The sequence below is a fragment of the Bidens hawaiensis genome, unplaced genomic scaffold (assembly GCF_021521415.1).
Source record: "Bidens hawaiensis isolate Kalapana, Puna unplaced genomic scaffold, B.hawaiensis_p1.1 tig00009447_1, whole genome shotgun sequence".
NCBI lineage: Eukaryota > Viridiplantae > Streptophyta > Magnoliopsida > Asterales > Asteraceae > Bidens > Bidens hawaiensis.
In genome coordinates, this window is record NW_027491701.1 from 602,596 (window position 1) to 625,101 (window position 22,506).

Genomic DNA, 22,506 nt, shown 5'->3' on the forward strand with positions numbered 1-22,506 from the left:
TTCTTGAATGTTTGACTTCTAAAAGTCAAACTGAGTTTTATCTTTAATTCTAACTTGTTCATCTAACATTACTAACACTTGAATATGGTGGTACAACATATATATAATATCACACACCTTGTTCCCTTTGGTGGTTACTTCTCCGGTTCCGGCCGGTGAGGTTTCGGGCCTTGTAAGGCAATGCTTCATGGAGGACTTCGTGTTCTTGATATATGAAAACTTATATAACTTGTTTATACATATTATTTATGCTTAACTTCTGCTCATTTTAGTTTGTTAGTCACATTTACAAGTCTTGGGTATGTGGAGACCATCTATGAACTCATTGTGAGATGGAAACCGAACCAAACCGAACTTTTGTTAAAAAGACTTGTTGTTGACCTTTTTAGTTGTAGAATTTAAATATTTTCATTTGTACATTTTTATACAAGATCTATGATATATGGGTATGTTGAATCCATCTATGAACTTGTTGTGAGATAGAAACCAAACCGATCCGATTTTACTCGCTTAAGACACACAAGTGTGTTTTTAGCTATCAAGATTTGTATATTTTTTTAAAAATAGTTTACAAACTGATTTTAATCATTTTCTTAAGTACTTGGAAATGTTGGATCCAACTTGGTCTCATAACATAGTTGGACCGACAAAACCGAACACTCGCATAGCGTACGTTGTTAGTTCTAAAACAATAGATCTACATACTTGGTTAAGTGTTATCATGTTTTAATGAGTTATCTCATAATAATTAATATTTTGGAAAGTTGACTTTGGGTTTGACCATTCGCCAAGACCCGAACCGACAACCCGAACACTCGTTAAAAACCCGTTTTAGTATCTTTGTCCTAATGGAACTTGCATTTTAGCATTTTTCCCACCTTATTACTTAACATTGGTTAAGTAAATATTACTTTAACCCGGTTTTGAGCAAACTCACATTTTTAAAGGGTTATTATTATAAATTCTTAACTAGTTACATTTTAAACCTCGAACTTTAAATTGTTTACTTTTTGCAACAATTATTTCATTTAAAGATCTCCAAGGCAACCTTTCTAAATCCAAGACTTCTTTTATTTTAGGCTTCATACGTTAACTCGTCGTTCCGACAAATCTCCAAATAATCAAACTTTCAAGTTTATTACTTGAACGTGAGTAACTTCATACCCCGTTTTCTATCTTTTGTTTTGGGGTGACATTTCATACTATTTCAAATCAAATGCTTTATACTTGAGACTTATACCACAAACATTATTGTATACTTTACTTAAATAAATGCTCGATTTGGTGTTTTATGCTTACATGATTATATGCTTATGTGTTTACCGCTTTTGGAAGGTTGATTCATAAATTTGTGAACTATCTGGTATTCTCTTATAGCACGGTGCCGTGTATTCTTATTAACGACTTCATGAAATCCGAATCTTTTGGTATTCTGTTATAGACGGTGCCGCTAATGTATTCTTATTAGCGATCTCATATTATCCAAATTATTGTTATTTATTTGTGGTTTCGTATACAAGATTGTGGAGTTTCTTATTATATACATATTGTTCAAACTTATGAATTGCTCACCAACCTTTGTGTTGACAAACTTTATTTTATGAAATGTTACAGGTTTGCATCTAGGTTGATTATGGAGTTCGGTGAGGAAAACGTCACAAATACCGTTAGGATATTAGCAAAAATGAACAATATTTGATTTGCTATATTTTGTTATATTTTGTTGTATTTGACTTATGAATATTTGGTTATGTGACATTTTCGATGTTGTGAAATGAAATGAGCTTGTTAAATATTGTGGCTTTAAATAGTGTCATGCACTTATGGGCAATCGTTACACCCCGACATGTTCCGCCACCTTTGGTCGGGGTGTGACAGGTTCAGTTGTCAGCCACCACACAACCGCCACCTAGGGTTCTGTTCTGAAAGAGTACCCGATAACAATTGGTGGAAGACTGGTTCAATTAACCGTTATAGAAATCAACAGATAAGGATTTACATGGCAAATCCACATATGGTTTGAAGAATAATTAATCTGGTTGTTGTAGAGGTAAGGGAGAGAAACATAGCCGACCCAAGAGACGTGCACATTAGTATGCTAAAATAAACCTAGACCCACCTTAAAAAGAACACTTAAGATAAAGAAAACACACCGTTTGCAAAATCGAAGTGTTGAACCTGGGTACCAAATTGGTGAGAGAACTCAAACAGCAAACACAATGACCCTGCCATATGGAATCTTATTGTTAGGAGGCAAAACTATTTTCAGATATATAGAAACATAAAGTAAAACCTTTGTGGCACCAAACTTCACAATTATACATATTAGATAATTATAATGCATTAACCACATGTTATCAATATTAATTACATGTTAAATTTTGACTTGATGATATTTTAAATTTTTAATTTTTTTTAAATTCTAGCTGATAATATTGTTACAAAAAGTCTATATTTTATGCATGATTCCAATCAAATACCTAACTACCATTTGACCAAAACATCTTAATCATAATTAATGATATTTATTTTTGCCAACTTCAAAACCATTTAAGTTGCATCTGTGCAATACAAAAATTAAAAAAACGTATCAAGTTGAATTTAAACAATAACACATTTAGCACTAACAAGGTTGCATGCAAGCAGGAAGAAAAATAGGCTACAGACAAGAATAAATTAAACAAAAAGGGAATGATTTAACAATAACACATTAATACATTAATGTCAAACGATAACACAAATATAAAAAAGTATTAACATATTATCAACTGATAACACAATGATGTCAAACGATAATAAAAATAGAAAATGTAGAAAAACAACACATATAGTCAACGATAAGATATAATGTAAAACGATATATAATTCTTTCAAAAGTAACTTAAGGAGCTCCATCTTTGCATCGTGAGTCGTTGGATACATAAAAGCTTTACGAGTTTGCGTTTTGATGAAAGCATGCAATGTGTGTGAATACTCTTGGGAACCTTCTTTGAAACCAGAAAATGTGTTAACAATGTGCATGCAATCTTCAATTGTTGGGAAGGGTTCGTTTGGTGGAAAAGTTTGTGTGTTTTTTGTTGATAAGGAATCTAATACAACATCTAGCTTGTTCTCAAAAGATATAGTTTTGCTCCTGGTTGAACGTTTGTTGCCAACTCCCTTAGACTTCCTTTTAGTCGAACTGCCTTCAACGTAACTAGGAAACAAAGGCTCATCTAAACCCATTTAATCATTGTCCCCTTTGCCCTCTATATTTTGAAATTCTAACGGAGTCATAGTTTTATCTACTGTGGCAACCGAGTCCTGAAACAAAGGAGCATAATGAGTCTCAAATATTTCCAAATTTGCGCCCCTAAATTTGACAAAGATTTTATCAACCTACAAGATAAATGGATTAATTAATGAGCGGTGTTCGACGTGAATATTAATGGATTTCACTATGCAATCATAAGAACTAATGATTAAACATAAAATTTTAAGTTACCTTTATTTTCTCCTCCCACCACTCAAGCGATGCATCAATTAAGCTTCCCGTCCCACCTATCCCAGTTGCAAGCCTCATCAAGCGGTCATAAAGCTTCCATTCTCTTTTCATGGGGTCTCATTGTTTTTGATCAAGGGTTACACCTGTTTTCTCACACATTGTTTTTTCTATATTCTCCCACCCAACCTTACTAAAGTGAGTACCGTCCCTTTTCTAAGTTCAAGCAAGCACGCATCGATAAACTCCTTGAACGCAACATTATTGCACCCAAATTTTTATTTTTTGTTTTAGTTGATTTTTTACAAGCAACAACATTTGGGCGGTTTAAATCCATTATCTGATACATGACAACAAATAAATGTAGTCCTAAAATCACATTCTATAGTCATAAACAAATTCTGCTGATATTATACAAACACAACCAATATAACAGGCCCTTGAAAAGATAAACAAAATATTCATCCTATATAAAGTTACATAAAAAATGGGTGAAACAACATATAGCAAGTTGGTTGATCCACCTAAAAGATATAATTTTTTTTATATGAGATTCATGAAAAACAAAATCTACTTAGTTTTATGCAATAAATTATACATATGCAAACTCACAGCTCGTTGAACCATTTAAAGTTTCACTCATAACTAATAATTAATTAACCCGTTAAGGATAATAGGGTAGAAAAAAATCACAAAAAACACACTAGAACAAAAAATAGGGAAATATAGAGTTATCTATCAATAGAGGACGACGGAGTTACTATAAAGCTTCAATTAAACACCAATAACATGAGAATCAAACGAATATATTAAAATTGAATTGTACAAACATGGTGGAGGAACAGATTGAGAAGAGGAGCAACTAGTGGCTGGAATGAACTACACCTTGTGTTTTATAATCGGATAGAGTGTAGGCAGGGTGTAGAGAGTTGTGAAAAATTGATGGTGGCAAGAGAGTAGTTGAGAACTGCAGGGCTCAATTGATGGTTGCATATGTGTAGTTGATGGATTGTTGAGAGTTGCAGGGAGTTAATTGATTGGTGGTGTAGGGATTGAAAGCTGCTTGGTGAGAGTTGCGGAGATTGAGAGGTGAGGAGGGTGTAAAGGGTATTTCTCCTCCTCAACAAACCAAAAGTTAATAAAAGTTGGGATTTTTCTAACTTTTTAAAACCCTCATTTTTACACCAACCAAGAAGTTAAAAAAAATCCAAAATACCTTATGAGTTACCAAACACGTTTTTAGCTATTCACGTTTTCCAAAAGTTTATAAAGTCAAAAGTAGGGTTCAATAAGGAATCTCGAACACCACCTAAGTTTTAAAAGTTGTTTTTCTATGGCACAAAAAAATTGTCTTTACAATAATTTTTTTGACTTTTTGAAAACAAAACCACCAACCTACCCCACTCTTTACCCTACAATTACTCCTCACAATATTTACATCGTTCAAAATCTTCCCACGTGCGATCGTTTTCTCCCACACCGACGATCCACCCCCTGCCATTGTTTTTTTTTCATTATGTTTTTGTCCAAAAATATTGTTAATTATATAATATCATATCTAAACGTAGCAAATAGTTTTAATATGTAAGAATGTTCTTTTTGATCATTTTATATGAATAAACTAAGATAAACACTTTTTTAAATACAAATAATTGACTTGTTGACTTTTCTAACCACAAAAACTAATCCTAAAAAAAACTTGTTTTAGAAAAGTCACAAGTCAGTAGGCACTTTTGGAGTTAAATAAGCAATATGGAATACCCTCTTATTACGTGTGTGATTTGTTGGATATGATTGTTGTTTAAAACTCAATTACCTTGATTAGTTATCACAAAGGCGATTTTATACAGGGCAACCGATCACCCACAATTATTATCATGAATCATAATTCATCTTCATTTCCAAATTATCACTAATAGTTAATGACTAAGGTTATTGTTTTAAGTGTTTAAAAGGTTTAACCGGGTATTTGGGTCGAATGATTATTTAATTGATTATATCCTACAAATAGCAGGAAAGTTATCCATAAAGTCTCGGGAGGATAAAATGTAAGAAATTCTTACTTCTATCTCTTAGAATAAAGAAAATGTTTCTAGCAAGACCCTGACTCCAAAACAAACAAAATAAGTATGTAAAGTTATAACCATAAGTGAGTAAGTAGGTGAAATAATATGACAATAATTATAGTAAAACTTAAGAATACCTAAATAGGTAAAGTTATGACCATAAAAACTTTATAACTATATATATATATATATATATATATATATATATATATATATATATATGCGCTAATTGACTTACGATATCTAAACGAGAAAATGAAACTCGCCTTCCTTATAACACAGGTCATATACACCCTAGTAAAAACCTTGAAGAAACAAAATATGATTAATATCATTCACAAAATATTTTCCGTGTGATCAACATGAAACCATACCTTATTGATCAACATACGTATTTCCATGAAGAGTAGTGTGAATTATTTAGGGTTTGTCCATTCAGACACCCTTTTTACATACATGGTTCTTTTACATACACCCTCTAAAAGGGAGTCTGAATAGAAGCTCCATATATTACTATTACTATTACTCTTACTACTATATATAATTAACAAATTTGGTGCCGCAAGTGGCCTATTGGGTCACTTGCCGGCACCGTATTGGCCGGTAAATTTTGTGAAAGAAATCAACCAAGTTCGTTCAAACCTGTGGCCTTATTTAAAGCCCATGACCGACAACGCTACCGACCTCCCCCCCCCCCCAATTGGTCGTTGGTCCACCTCAAAGTTTATATTTTGTTCGTTTTTTAGTTATGATACCATAAGATACATAATCATAGCCGACCGAATTCGTGCCAAATTATCACCTCAATGCACATGACCGACAACGCTTGAGTTTTACCACTGACCGGGTTTGCCAACCAAATAAACATTGTCTTAAATATTTTGTTTTAATATATGTTAATGTTTTTATATGTTAATTTAACGAATTATTTTTTAAAGTTTTAACCCTCAAATTTTACTAATGGTGTCTATGTTGCAACGAAGGGGTTTTGCCGGCCCCTGCGCATAAAAAAATAGTTTAATCACAACTAGCAAAAATAGTAATTATATCAAAGCATGTTTTTACCTGCTTGCTCTTTAATAAATTATAACTTTTATGAAAATCAAGTATTAAAGCTAGGGCTGACAATTTATACACGAGACACGAATACACGACACGTACCTATATGACTTTAACAGGTAACAGGTAAGCCCTTAACAAGTTTCGTGTACTAAACAGGTAGACACGAAATTACCTGTTAATTTTCGTGTCTAAACATGTATAATACTTGTTTACCTGATAGGTACCTGTTATTTTTAAAACATGGTTATTTTTACCTGATAGGTACCTGTTATTTTAATACATGGTTATTTTTAAAATTATATATATATATAGTTATATTATATCATCCCTAACCCTAAATTCATCCAAATCATTCTTAAAACCAAACCACAGTCGTCGCCTACTCGCCTTTCATCATCCATCTCACCGTCGTCGGCCATCCTCCCGTCGCCGGCCTTCCTCTTATCGTCGGCCATGTCTCTCTCCGGCCATCATCCATTACGGGTCATATCTCTCTCCGCTGCTAGTTCCGTCCATCATTCGATCTTCAGCTGGCCATAAATATAGTGTACTATTATCGTCTCGTCGGGCTTCCTCCTGTCGCCGGCCATATTATCGTGTACTATCGTGTATATACGATAAGTTTTCGTGTTGTGTTCATTTTTGGGTTACAGGTACACGATAAGTTTTCGTGTCGTGTACAGGTATACACATTTCGTGTTCGTGTCTTATCATGTACGGGTATACATGATATGCCAGCCCTAATTAAAGCACATGGTTATCACAAGTTTGATATCAGTATATCACATGATAAACAAGATAGCACACACATAAATAATAAAAAGCGCACTCAAAATAGGTAGACAAACATCACATATAGACACACGTTTAATTGTCGCACGCCACAAAGTGTTCAGTAATTGCAAATCATATCTTACATCATCAAATCACATTCTCCGCCGCAACCCTTAAAACTAGGGTTTAATAATTGCAAATCATATCTTACATCATCGAGTCGCTTTCTCGTCACCCCAACCTCGTGTTGCCGCCGCAATCCGCAACTCCAACAGTCTCCCGCTCGAAACAGTCTCTGTAACCGCCGCCATCGCCGTGACTGTCAGATTCCGACAATGAAGAAAAATTTAATAACCGAATCCACCACATCCGGTAAGTTCATTACTAAACTAATAATAACTAACCAACATTTAAAAAAAACATCAATTTCATGATTAAAATCAACAAATACACAATACACATTACATCAATCCTTTGTACTTTTGTATGTATAGACTATAGATACATATGTACTTATATACTCATCATCATCACATTCATCTACCTTCAACACACACTCTCTCTCTAATCCACCGTTTCTGAAATAAAAAAATCCCCAATTTACCCTTGCTATTCCTACCTTCCACTAGTATCCATCGGCGATTGTCCGTAGGGTTTTGGTTAATTATCTATTAATTAATTAGAAATTAGGTTTGTTTGCGATCAATTTGATAAATTAAGTTAGGGCTTTTGAACCGAAGACGATGCTCTATGGCACCTGGCCGGAAACGTGGTGGCTTCAAAGGAGCTGACGCGAGTAATCGGTTGAATTTGGGTGATCTTGTTCTTGCTAAAGTCAAGGGCTTTCCTGCATGGCCTGCTAAGGTTAGATTCATAATCATCGTCTCTAGTCTTCTAATTTCAAGTGTAAATTGAATTGATCGCTTTGATTTTACTAAATTGTGTTGAACTTGAGCTATTGTCACTTGAATTGTGCTCTAATTTGATTCAATTTCAAGTATAAATAGAGTTGATCGCTTTGTTAGTGCTAAATCTTGTTGAATTTGATTTGCTATCACTTGAATTGTGCCCTAATTTGATTCAATTTTAAGTATGAATAGAATTGATCGCTTTTTTTAATTAAATTTTGTTGAATTTACTCTCTTATTACTTGAATTGTGCCCTAATTCTATTCAATTTCAAGTATAAATAGAATTAATTACGTTTTTTTTATTAAATAGAATTGTGCCCTAATCCGATTCAATATTAAATATTCATACTTGTATTTAGTTTTGTTTTGAGAAATTATTAACTTATAAATAGAATTGAATTCTTCCTTTTTACTAAATTTTGTTGAATTTAATCTATTATCACTTGAGTCGTGCCTTAATTCAATTCAATTTCAAGTATTTATACTTGTATTTAGTTTTGTTTTGAGAAATATATTATAAAATATAACTGATCACTTCATTTTATTGTTTAGAGAAAATAATTTATTATTAGAATTGATCTCCTTATTTTTTACTAATTTTTGTTGAATTTGATTTCTTACTACTTGAGTTCTGCCATAATTCGATTCAATTTAAGCATTCATACTTGTATTTTGTTGTTCAGAGGAATTAACTTATAAATAGACTTGATCGTCTTTGTTTTTACTAAATTTTGTTGATTTTATTTTTATTACTTGAATTGTGCCCTAATTTGATTCAATTTCAAGTATCCATACGTGCATATAGTTTTGCTACTATATTTTGTTGAATTTAACCTCTTATTACTTAAATTGTGCCCTAATTTGATTCAATTTCAAATATTCATACTTGTATTTAGTTTTGCTACTAAATTTTGTTGAATTTAACCTTTTTATTACTTGAATTTTGTTTTTTGATAATCTCGTAGGCTGTGCAGGGTGTTCAAAATTGTATTCGGGTGATTAGTTAAGCATTGGTTCAGCTATTTGCCTTTTGTGATGACTTCATTTACCCTAATTTGACTTTGGCCACATTATAGATTGTAGCTTTAGATTCCTCATTTGCTCCTATACTTGACCTAACCATTGGATTGATCATAACACGAGGGCAGGCTTTTTTGTATTAGGATGCTTGCTTTATGTTTTATTAACCCGCCCTTCATTCTAGAAACTATCTTATCACCCATTGGCTGCTGACTTATGAACATCATCTGCTAAACTATACTAGCACTCTTTTTCAACCTAGAAGCCATTTGAATTGAAGTTCCCATTTAGACATTCTGCTTGGATGATGTTGTCATGGCATATTGTTCAAAGTTGGATTCTGGATGTGTTTTGACGCTAGACTAGCGGATTGTTCTACTATCCCGTGGACTCTAATATTGCGCTCATCTTGATTAATTTATCATTGCATGATGAAAGTGTGATAAGGTTAATGCATTTTGTTGAAGCTTCTGATTCTTGCTGTCAGCATACATTAATGCGTCGGTCGCGATTCTGTGTACCTTAAAGCTTTTTGTTTGCTTGTATATTTCTCTTTATGCAGATTAGTAACCCTGAAGCCTGTGAACGAATTCCTGATCCGAAGAAATATTTTGTGAAGTTCTTTGGTACACAAGAAATGTAAGAGTTTGCTACCCGTAAAAGCTGCTCTAGTTATGTAAATTTACCATCTTGTTTTGCCTACCATACAAGTTTGGAAAAATTTGATATTGTAAATGAGGGACGACAAGAGTTGTTAACGCATGGTTTTTAATAAAATGATGATGGGTGGCTAAAGGCATAATACATGCTGACAGCTGTGCTGTTAAAATGTCTAAAAAGCGTAATTCATGATTTTTTAGAGTTTTCAACGTCTAAGAATAACGTGCTAAGTATAGGAAATGCCATTTCTTACATTTTACATTTTACTATCAGTTTATCCATTTCCTACATTTCTTAACCTATCAGTTTATCCATTTCTTACATTTTACTTACTAGCGTTTTTTTTAATCTCTACATGTAAAACTATTGCAGAGCATTTGTGGCTCCTGTCGATATTCAGCCTTTCACCAGTGAGTCAAGAGATAAGTTGCGGACCAGATGTAAAGGAAAGACGGTCAGATATTTTTCTGAAGCGGTAAATGAAATTTGCGCCAGGTTTCAAGAGGTTGAGAATAAGAGCTCAGATTCCTTACAGGACGGTAATGCTGGACAACCATCCCAGCTTGACGCTAGTTTAATAGTGACCGTGGATGATCGGATGATTACTGACGCATCCCGTTGTGGAACATCTTCTAATGACATTGTAAATCATGGCCCTGTTTTAGAACAGTGCTCGCAGAGGGAAATGGGATATGAAGATCTAAACCTTGGCTCACCTCTTGTTAATGATCGTTCTCCATCTCTTTCCACCAAAAAACGAGCTGAATTTTGCAATGATGCTATAGCTTCACCTAAGATGGACAGTATGTCAACTTCTGGCGCAGGTACAGCACATTTTTATGGTTTTACCTGTTTTTGTTATCAAAATATGCAGTGATATTTGGTATTTAAGGTAAGTTAATCATGTAGAGGTTTGGGGCTTGCTTATGTGCCGCCAATATTGGATTATAACTTATTAATCAATGGATATATCTTGTTTGCTTTAGGTCATAGTAGAAGTTCAAAACTCGGAGCTAATGTAGAAAGAAATGAGCAGAAGTCCAACAAGATAGCTAAAGCTCCAAAGGATAACCATGATGTAGTAAACAAAGTTTTTAGTCCTGCAAGTACGGGCTCTGCATTTCAGACAAGTCATATTGAATCCAGTATGCATAAGAACTCAAAAGGTGAAACAAAAAGAAGCATCTCACATGTGAGCAAGAATGACGCTACTGTGGGTGCGGCGAACCACGAATCTGGGGATAATATTAGAAAAACAAAGAAATTTTTGACTGATGATTTATCAAAGGGTGATGAAGGTACTGGACGAGAACATCTGAAAGATAATGTTCTTAATACTGGAATTATGCACTCTGCAAAAAAGTTCAAGTTCTCAGACGACGTCCCCAAGAAGTCGCATATATACAGGAAAAATGGTGTGTCTAGCGAAGGAGGCAGTGAAGACGTAAAAAAGGCAACACCGAATTTGAAAACAAAAAACAGGTTACTATTTAAGGGGCAGACAAATGGTTCTGATAATGGATCTGGAGTTACTGGTGATAAAGATGTTATACAACCTACAAAACGCCGTCGGCTGGTACTGGAGGGCATGTCTGAAGACGGAACAACTGAAAGCTCTGTTACACCTAAAAAAGGGGAAACCACAGATTCTGTTAAATCTCGACCTCACGTGCACATGAAGAGGAGAGCTGTTCGTATCTTTGATGAAGATGAAGATGAGCCCAAGACTCCCATGCATGGAAGGCCACCTAAAGTAGCTGAGAAAGTCTTGCACAACTCTGTGTCTGTTGAAGAAGCTGCTGTACCGACTGAAGCTATTCAAGATTCCCCTGGTGTGAGAAAAAATGTGCATGTGAAGGAATCTGTGCCTAAATTTGATCAAGGTATTGCAGAAGTAGTTGAAGGGAAGCTGTTGCATACTCCTGGGAAAGCAGAATCTGAAAAGAAATCATCTGAAGAGATTCAAAAGATGTTGGTCTCTCCTGTCAAGTCTCCTTTTGATGCTTACAATCAAAGGGTAGAACCTCAACCTTCTAAAGTGAACAAAAGTTTAGACAAAGTTTCTGGTAATAGTTCACAAAAGAAGGGTCAATTAGCTTCAGTTAAGCCCTCAAATGGTTCTCAGAAGAATTCCGTAAATGAGAGAGTTAGGCCTGTTATAACTGGGGAGAAGCAGAACACTACTCCTAAAACTACTCCAAAATCAAGTTCACGGGTTGCTGATTCTGCAACTGTCTTGAGGAAACCGAGTGATATCAAAACGTTGTCTAGTGAAAGGTGTGTTCAAATATGCTTTCGTTATTGTTCTTACAGAAACTGGTTTACACAAATCTTTTTTGGGGTTAAATGTTTTACTTTGGTTAACAGGTCAGAATTTCAACCAGTTCAAACAACTTCATTGTCTGGTTCAAGAAATGCAGATTCAAACAAGTCAATGAAGCAACTGATTGCAGATGCTCAGGCAAAAAGAAAACAAGCTCTATCACACAACCCTGTGCATGAAAATGTTAACTATTCACACACTGAAGCAACTGGGAAAAGCCCTGGTTCTGTGTCTGCTGTTCAACCAATCACACCAGGTCTTGGAATTGTGGCTCAAACAGATGACCAGTCTGATCCTGCAGAATTTGTGGAGAGAAGGGCCAGTTCAGGACATCGCCCCACTGGCGGATCTCTTAGTGGTGGAACTGAGGCAGCTGTTGCTCGTGATGCTTTTGAAGGAATGATAGAAACTTTATCAAGAACAAAAGAAAGCATTGGGCGTGCTACACGCCATGCAATTGACTCTGCAAAGCATGGTATTGCCAACGAGGTAGGAAAATTCACAACTTTTATATTTTATGTTATTAAATGCATTATGAAACCCTCATATTAAATGCTATGTGCTGCTAAACAGTCTGTAGTTTGGGTCTCTAGTGGTATATATTAGTAAGGAAAGCATTTCTGTCCATAATATTCTTCACTCTCTTTTGTATGCTGTGTTTAAATTTATGATCACATTCATGTATATAGTTAGGGACTTTTTTAATGAGCATACCACATCATTTTGGCAGTTGTCACTGACTCAATATGCTTTATCTTGATCAAGAAAACTCTAAAGCTATGCTCAGTAACCTACTCTTTTGGTTACATTGCGTGGCTTTGTAGTCTTGTGCATGCATATTTGGTGTTGTGATATGTTCTATAAGAACCTTTTTTATGAGAGCTGCCTTCAGAAATTTCCACTGGAGCGCCCCTTTTTTTTAATTGTTTTGTCATGGCATGAATCATTTAATACTTTTGTGGTTGTGGCCTGTGGGCATTACATTGTTGGCTCTAGGTGTATTGGTGGAGGCTTTGAGTTTATAGTGGCTTAGATCTTCTACTCTGTCATAACATTTATAACTGACAGATTTTGGTTGTCAGAATCTATGTTTTCAGCATATAGGAATTTAAATTTTATTTGGCAACTCTGATTTAATAGTTGGGGATGTATTAGCTACAGGTTGGTATGCCGTTAGTTGCAGAATTTGAATCTTTTGGTCAAACAATTTCCAGCCAACTCAATAAACATATGATAAACTGTTGAAAGGCAGAAGACAGTTTGATGATGCTTGTAGAATTGTAGTGATATAAATCTTTTTTTTTTGGGTATATTATTAAATTCCCAAAATTTTTTGCCTTTCCTCTGCCTGATTATCAGATTGGTTAAGGAGGTATTCAGTTAAACATGTTGCATTTACAGTTTCTGTAATGTAATTATTATTATAGTTATTTGTTAGTAGTGTTGACATGAACTGCTTTATGTACCACTCCAAATTGTGGTTATCTATTTATATATTGGTGGTGGCTTTATGCCTCCATTATGTTCTAGTTTTCATATTGTTTTAACACGATGGAATCATTACCGAAGATGTTTAATTGGTTGGATTTAAATATTGTGTGATTTTCGCCATCTCTTGTAGGTTGTGGAACTTCTTACCAGGAAGTTGGAAAATGAATCCAGTTTTCATCGTCGAGTGGATCTTTTCTTTCTGGTTGATTCTATTACACAGTGCTCTCACTCACAGAAAGGTTTAAACATGCTTTCTATTGTTTTACATTAATTCTATATTGTGTCTGGCATTTATTTCTTCATATTTTTTAATCTGGATTGTACTAAAGTCTTTATGTATTTCAGGAATTGCTGGAGCATCTTATACCCCTAATGTTCAAGCAGCATTGCCCCGTCTGTTAGGAGCTGCTGCTCCACCAGGTGCTAATGCTCGTGAGAATCGTCGTCAATGTCTGAAGGTGGTTCTTGTCTGTTAGATTATAAGTTGGCTTGTAGATTTTCTTTAACAGAATTTGAGTTAAAATACATTTTGTAGGTTCTAAAACTGTGGCTTGAGAGGAAAATTTTACCCGAGACTTTACTTCGGAGCTATATAGAGGACATTGGATCTTCAAAGAATAACACTTCTGCTGCTATTGTCTCCAAGCGTCCATCTCGATCAGAACGGGCTGTCGATGATCCTATCAGAGAGATGGAGGGAATGCTTGTTGATGAATATGGGAGGTGTGTGTAATCTTTAATCTCACTGATCTTTTTTACCATGCAATTTGATGTTATTACAATAACAAATGTGTTTTTTTAGATTGAAATATGTGCAGAGGTTTAATATTATTTCTATGATATGTTTTAGCAATGCAACATTTCAACTGCCTGGACTTTTGTCGTCTAATGTCTTTGAAGAAGAAGATGAAGATGGGATTCTTAATCTTTCACATAAAGAAATCACATGTAAAGCAACACTAGAGCCGAACATTGCTACAGTAGAGATTGAAACATGTTCAGTAACTTCAAATGAGAGACGCCACTGCATCTTGGAGGATGTGGATGGTGAACTTGAAATGGAAGATGATGTGTCTGGACATCCAAAAGATGAAAGTTTATTGACAGGTGGTGGCTCTTATAATGCTGTTCAAGAGGATGAAGGCTCCAATAAGACAATGGATACATCCTCTAGTTTTTCAAACGAGGTGTCCCCTTACCGTGAGGGTTCACCACCACTGCCACCTGGTTCACCCCCTCCGACTCCTCCCTTGCCTTCTTCACCACCACCGCCTCTGTCACCACTCATGGTTCCACCACCTCCATCAACCCCATCGCCTCCTCCACCACCTCCTCCACCCCTACATCCATCACAAACATATCCTATTCATGCGGGTCCGCCTCAGGTGTCGTTTCCTCAACCATCAATGCCACCCATGTCATCTAATGTAAGACTGAACCATTGCTTACATAATATTGTTGTACCTGTAGACTTCACGTTGTATAATGATAATAATATATGTTTGATAACCAATTTGTTCAGGTATCTTTGAACTCTCGTCCTGGTTCTCATTTTGAATCTGTAGTGAAGCCTGAAATGTTCCACCAGCAACTGTCACGCGAACCTTCTGGATATAGCTCTGCAAGGACTGTAGAATATCGGCATGAAATCTATAAAAACCCTCATTGTTCTCAATCCAACCAAACTGGAAATGTACCTATGCCTCCGAGAACATTGCAAACTCCCATACCGAATCAGACTGCTGCTGGTCATCTTCAATATTCTAATCCTGCAATGATGCAGCATCCATACCCTCGTTTGTATGGACCAACAAAACCACCTGGTGGCTCAAGGCGACAACCTTCAAGTGAATTCAGTACTGATAGCCAGCGTGGTGCATGGATGAGTAATGAGCGAACTTCACTATCTGCGGGCCCTCTTTTTGCTCAGGAAGGTATGAAACTTTACTCTCAACAGTGGCTTTGGAAATTATGTGTTTCGAATGCATGATTTTTTTTCTTCTTGTTGGTGCATAATTGATGCTTAATAATTTCTCTAAGTACCCGGCCAATATATATAACTTCATTAATGTCTAGTATCACATATGCTTAATGTCTTGGATGTGCTTTTGGTAATACTGTTATATACTTATCTATACTGCTTGTAAAAGAATGTGCAAATCTTGCAAGAGTGACTAGTTTATTATTTTTCTCTTCTGGCGTTAGAAGGCTAATGTGTGAAGGGGATGATTACATGACTTGTTCTTTTTGATGCATATCTCCAAAAGGAGGTCATAGCCAGTAGGAAGTTAAGGCGTCATACATCAGTTCATTATTTTTGTAAATTTTCTTATGTTTCTAGTTTTATTTGTTTATGGTGTGTCAGAAACAGTACTGCATGAAGACTTATGTAAAACGCATTTAGCAAAATGATATAGAACACACTTTATCCGGAGTTCACCAACTAAGCTAATTTTTTAATTACTAGAGTAACATTTACTGGACTGTTAGTAGCAAGTAAGATGCGGAGTTGAACACTGTCGATGGTAACAAATGAGCACCTTGTTTTTTCTATATGCAGATTACATGTTCTGATAGTTGGAAGGTTAAGTAGAGTTTTAAGGCTATAGAAATGGATCAAGCATTAGTGGATAGGAATGTCTGAAATCTGAAAAAGAAAATATCGTGATATATCTAACTGTCTTGCATCCAATTTTATTTGTTCGTGGCAAGTTTTTTTGTGTTAGTGTTATATGATGGCTAGTAAAAAGTATGTCTTGAGAGAATGTTCCAACTGAATAAGATTGAATCACCAAAAACGTTAGAACTTAATTCTTTCTTACACGTGTGTATTTTTTTTTTATTTCTAAATTTTATGAATGTAGGTGGTGGAAGTTGTTTTTGGGTTTCTTTGAACTATTTAGGATTTAGTATCGACTTTTTTGATAAAAGGGAGTTAAGAATTATATTTACACATCTTGCTATAACATGTACTAGGAGGTACAGGTAATAATATTTATCTTTATAGTTTTCGAGATGTGTAATGGATTGCATGTACACATTTTGCTATAACTTGTATGCATCTGATTTTCGTACTTGAACATTATGCATTAACTTTAGTTCACGTATTTTTTACCGTAACAGGTTATTTTCGATCACCATTGGAGAGACCCCCAACAAATAACAGATTTCAAACCGTTGGCCAGAATATAGTTTCTGCTGGAGCTCCAGTTCCAGGTGATTTAAGCAATGCTTTTTATTCTTTATCTTGCTTCTGGACCTTTCAAATCATGACTTGTGAACTTAATTTTATTTCCTACTTCCAGGCCGTGGTGGTTCACATGTGAAGCGATCCCTTGATGCTTGGCGACCGGGCGACCGGGGTAAGTAGGCTGCCAGCTAGGACTTGAGTCTTTAGCAGGCTCAGTATCTCTGATGTTATTTCTTTTATTATTTATAGGTGGTGAATTGGGCTATAGGTCATAAGTTTGGAAGATTTGGAGCTTGTTTGTTTGCACATCTGTTGGCAAAAAAGTGGAGTTGCGAAGAGGGCGTTTGCAGGATTGTAAATTATAGTTTTCTCTCGGCAAATGGTTCTTCAGAGACAATTACAGAGTGTAAGCTCGCATCACTCCATATATCTTCTTCTCTTTAAACTATAATGTAAACCAGAAAGAGTCATGTGTGTTTAGAATGATCAAAGTGAGTTACTTCTTCTCTTGAGCCAGATTCTGCTTGGCTAAAATAGAAATTAAAAACACCTTTACCTTTAATTTTGTTTTGTCTCTCTTTTTTAAATCCTTATATCCCTGCTCATATATGGTTTTCTTGTTGGTTAAATAGTACCAAATGTATTTTTAATTGATGTGCTTTTCCCATGTTTACATGGGACAAACATGTCATTTCACATTTGGATAAACAATATGATGATAAAAAATGGGACAAACATGTTATTTCAAATTTGGAAAAGCAAATAGATTCTTAAAAGCTTTTTATGATAAGTGGAGTCAAGTCAAAATGGTCAAATAGATAGATTCTTAAAAGCTTTCTACACCATACAAACGGATCCATAGGCCAAACACTGGTCAGCGTATCCGTAGTGTCTTCGGTTTCCCCAAACAGATCCACCCCTCGGTGTCGTTCATCTGGTTGGGATTTCGGTTTGGTGAAACCGAGTTGATTTAGAGATGAGAACCTGAGGTGAATTGGTCAAAATGCGTTAGGTGGCATGTGGGGTAGCTCGGTTTCATCGGCATACGCCCATGATACCCTTAGGTAAATAAATAACAAATAATCCTTAGGTAAATGTTTAACGTGCTCGAAGACAATCTAAATCCGTAATTTTAAGCATACTCCAAACTTGTTTTCACATGATATGTAACGTTTATAAACGACATAATACGACACGCTATCATGGATTCAGACCAAGTGACATTAGTGGGCATGTATGCAGTAGGGTTATATCGAAGTTAGATACACCTAAACGTTAATATTGTATTTGAACCGTTTGATTTGTTCTTACTGTTAGTATAGAGCCTCATAAGTCAAGGAAACGTAACGTAGTGGTCTTCTTGAATAACTTTATATATTAAAATGTATTAAAATAAAGTTTGAATCCTCGTATTCCGTTTATAAAATAAAGAAAATGATAATTATGAACAAGCTTTTTGAATTATTTAAATCTGCTTTTTGGATTGTATGGTTGCTAATGTCAACATGCTTTTGTTGTATTAATAAAAATCTGTTTGCTTAATAAGGTAATAACATGTAATATTACATTTTGTAAATAGTTTTATTTTCTAATTTTGATATCGTTATGTCAGGAATTCACTTCCTATATATTTGAAGAATTTGTCTAAGTTGAATACAAATATACGGGTTTGAATAAATCAAATATTAAACAAAGATTTAAATTTTCTTTAAATGCAAGTTGTAATATATATACATTTGAGAAGCGGGAAAAGTTAGGTTACGCTTACTGAGTCGTGACTCACGACAGTGGATAATTACTTATTTATTTGGTATAGACTAGAAATCATTGATCAAATATATTCGTTTTTCTTTTTTGTTTGTTTTTCTTCTAAAACTCCCTCGCACCGCTATGGTGGGATGTTTTTGAGTTTTTTTTTTGCCCTGTGTGTTTTCTTAGCAACAAGTTTGGGGCAAGGGTTTGGTCAAAGAATAAATTATATCTTCTCTTTTTGCAAGTGGTATTTTGATCAAATGACATGAGGGTGATGGTTAAGACCTGATATCTTTATGGTCTCAGGTAGAGATGCATAAATTGGGGTTTTCTAATACTCGGTTTCGGGTATGATCGTGTATTGAAAAATCGGGTATTTGTCATACTCGGGTTGGGTTTGGGTAGCGTATAGAATCGGGTATATTTCGGTATTGAAAAAAATCATATTTTCGGGTATTTTTCATGTATAGATTGCGTTTTTTAAGGGGTTACACTTTTTTGGTGTATTTTCAGGTATAGATCGGGTATTTGAAAAACCTGGTTTTGGGTATTAGAAAAACCCGATTTCGGTTTTCGGGTATTACCGAGTACAAATCGAGTCCAATTTTTGGTTGGTACTTAAACGCATACTTTATCGTACCATTCAGGCAGGGTTGGATACGAGTTCGGGTAGTAAAAACCCAGGTATAAAAAACCCGTCTCGGGTTTTTTTTTTCGGGTCCGGTTTCGGTTCCGGGTCGGGCTTTTTGTGCACCTATTCTCAGACTCTCAGGTTTGAAACCTAACTCAGTGGGGTTTACATAAAATGGTTGGTTTCCTCCTTGATGGTGTTCTTGTGTGGGTCAGGCTATAATGCCAAAATCAGTATCAGTATGAACGGTTGACATCTCGACTTAATAAAACTCACTCAAGTATTGAGGCTGTTCCAAACGTTGTTAAAAATATATATATATATATATTTGCTTTTTATCTTTATTTTTTTAGTTAATTTAAAATTTTGTTAATGATTACAACGAACTTCAACGACTACAAATTAAAAAAAAAAACTCAATCTCAACGCGACGTGAACGTAGCGGGACATATTCCACGAATTCTAACTATAACTATGGAACAAAAAGTGTGAAATTATTATAACTATGGAGAAAAAGTAAATAGGATCGTGACAATGAATATTATTCTAACAATAACTATAAAAATATAATTTGTCCGTATATTATATTATCCAAACACTTGATGTCTAACCTAAAAAGTTAGGAAAACTCAAAAAACACTGAAAACAAAAAGGCTTTTAGCACGTCAAAACGTGTACTTGTACATCGTGCAGTAACAGCAGTACTTTTCGCAGCTGACCATTCTCACCAGTATATATACTTAATTCCTCCTTTTGACTAGCTCCATCCATTCATCAATGGCGGACCTGCAACGCTAATCCACTATCATTATTATTATTATTCTCATTCATCATCGATCAACTGTTTCCGTGCGCGTTAAACTTTAATTTTAATTTAGTTAAAATCAGTTAGGGTTTTGATGGGATTGATCGAGTATTGTATGGAGGCTTCTAATTTAGGGTTTAATAATAAGTTTGGGGGTTTTATTAATGTTGATTGCGATAATTGTTAGATCGGAGGTTATTAATGGAATTAACATCGGATTCGAAGCTTTATTCCGGTGTTTCGCCTCCGGTGCCAATGCAGCATCATTCGTCTGGTGTGTCGGGTGTAGGTAACGGCGGTGTCGGATGTATCGAACACGCGCTTACGAAATTCGATACGCTCGCTGGAGTTGCTATTAAATATGGTGTTGAGGTAGCTTATTATTATTATTTTTTGATGTTACTAGATTATAATATATCAATTATTCATCATCGACCGATTAACCGAATGAGAAATTCGATTCTTTTGTAGCAACAAATTAAGAAAGTATATTCATAGTATTATGATGTGTTCTCATGGTGTGTTGATGGCTATTTGGATTTCACTGTAAATTTGTTGTCGCATTTAAATTGTGATGATGATTATAGTTTGTTTTGTATGTGATGGGAATTTTTTTATTTATTTTAGGTGGCTGACATCAAGAAGATGAATGGCCTAACAACCGATTTACAAATGTTTGCACTCAAGTCGCTGAAGATACCGTTACCAGGAAGGCATCCACCGTCTCCCATAATGTCAAACGGATATCATACTCAAGGGTAATTATGTCTTACCTTTTCTGTTTTGTTCTTTAATGTTATGATCTCAATCAGGTGTTTTATCTCATGATTTCATTATTCCAAAATCAGGGTTTACTATTGATTGTGGTACTCGATTATATTGTTTATGTTTTCATACTATTGCTACTTGTTGCTGTCTCAACGTCAAAGAAAATTCATTGCTTTCTATATTGGCTTGTTAAAAAATGCCAACTTTTCGTTTTTTGTTAAGATTATAATCCAATTTTACCTATTTGAACGATGACAACCGCTTAAAGATTCGGGTGAATTTGTTTTTCAGTTGATTATATATATTTATGCTTCTTCATTGTTCGTAATGATATGAAAGTCAGTTATATGGGTTCTTTATAATTACCAAATTGGTGTATATTAGTGCCTAATGAAGTGTCAGGTCTCTTTTGTCATTATTTATTTATATTTACACTTTATTAATATTCTTGCAGACAAACTAGCGCCGAGGTGACCCGTTCCAGCAGTACATATTCAGATTCATATAGTCCAATTAGATCATTGAAATTATCATCTTCACCCCAAAGGAACATAATATCATCAGTCAGTTCTTTAAGAGAGTATTATGGCCTTCCACCTACTAATGATAAAAAAGGTGTTAGCAAAGGTTTTGAAACAACTCCAACCAGCATACCCCTCGGTCTTCACAGGAAATCAAAAAGTGAAAATAACGGGTTTTCCAAGGTTCGTAGAACAGATAATGTTCCTGTACCAAACAATAAGGGAGCTGGTTCTGATAAAAGCATTGATAAGTTGGTAAGAAGGCGTAAGTCAGAGGTTGACCTTAACAATCGCACTTCAGAAGACCTAGCTGCTTTGCAGCCTAAATTAGCTAACCATACAACTACCGAACGAGAACCAGGTGCACTGAACATGGTTCCATTAGGATCCAGAGATTCATCAATGGCTCAAGTTTTCAGTGGGGTGAGGAAGTCTTCAAGTGCACCGAGTTTTCAACAGTCGACTAATAATAATAGTAACTATTATAATAGTAGCCCGGCTTCATCTTCAATTTGGCCAATTTCTATACTGAATTTCACTGCTGATCTTCAAGCCATGTCCACAGCAGCTATAGCAAGTCCACTTTTTGATGGATTGCCAAAGCCAACGAGCGGGCGGAAAAACAAGGCGGCTCGTGACTAGTGAACTTTTTTTTTTCATGTTTATTTAAAGTATACGAGTCGAATGGATGCCATATCGATAAAATAGAAAGAATTGGTGTCATTTTGAGAAATCATTGTCCAGGGAGGGATACACACTTTAGATAGCAGTTGGAAGAGAAAGTTGAATACTTGAATATGTCTGTGCTGACTGAATATATGTATTTTCTTTTTTTATTACAAACTAAGAGTTACAAATAAGTGGTGGTGAGTTGAGTTTTTAACATACCCTAACAAAAACACACTGGTTTAAAAGTATTTATTTTTGTTTGCAGTATAGCTTACTCTTATGAAAACCCTTTATAATGTACACCAAAATGATAAAAAAATATGATTGTTATAAGAGTTTTTGATAATGTTTTGAAGGGACTAAAAAGAATAATGTGAGGTTAA

The 22,506-nt window shown here is 35.0% G+C and overlaps 2 protein-coding genes across 6 annotated transcripts; both read left to right on the forward strand.

The window, feature by feature from the left end:
• The first annotated feature begins 7,941 nt into the window (after window positions 1–7,941).
• Window positions 7,942–17,539, forward strand: LOC143532491 (ENHANCER OF AG-4 protein 2-like). 4 transcript variants are annotated; one of them, XM_077027531.1, is made up of 13 exons: window positions 7,942–8,247; window positions 9,876–9,952; window positions 10,346–10,797; window positions 10,960–12,250; window positions 12,341–12,785; window positions 13,918–14,026; window positions 14,133–14,245; window positions 14,323–14,510; window positions 14,638–15,214; window positions 15,310–15,721; window positions 16,911–17,003; window positions 17,093–17,153; window positions 17,227–17,539. In XM_077027531.1, the coding sequence occupies exons 1-13, from the start codon at window positions 8,134–8,136 to the stop codon at window positions 17,231–17,233; spliced, it is 3,939 nt and encodes a 1,312-aa protein (XP_076883646.1). In that variant the 5' UTR covers window positions 7,942–8,133; the 3' UTR covers window positions 17,234–17,539. The 4 variants fall into 4 exon arrangements, with proteins under 4 accessions (XP_076883646.1, XP_076883645.1, XP_076883644.1 ...); XM_077027530.1 differs by having other exon boundaries at window positions 16,911–17,153; XM_077027532.1 differs by adding an exon at window positions 9,259–9,760 and having other exon boundaries at window positions 7,957–8,247; window positions 16,911–17,539.
• Window positions 17,302–22,286, forward strand: LOC143532492 (uncharacterized). 2 transcript variants are annotated; one of them, XM_077027534.1, is made up of 3 exons: window positions 17,302–17,383; window positions 20,793–20,923; window positions 21,388–22,286. In XM_077027534.1, the coding sequence occupies exons 1-3, from the start codon at window positions 17,357–17,359 to the stop codon at window positions 22,094–22,096; spliced, it is 867 nt and encodes a 288-aa protein (XP_076883649.1). In that variant the 5' UTR covers window positions 17,302–17,356; the 3' UTR covers window positions 22,097–22,286. The 2 variants fall into 2 exon arrangements, with proteins under 2 accessions (XP_076883649.1, XP_076883648.1); XM_077027533.1 differs by lacking the exon at window positions 17,302–17,383 and adding an exon at window positions 20,025–20,537.
• The last annotated feature ends 220 nt before the right edge of the window (window positions 22,287–22,506 follow it).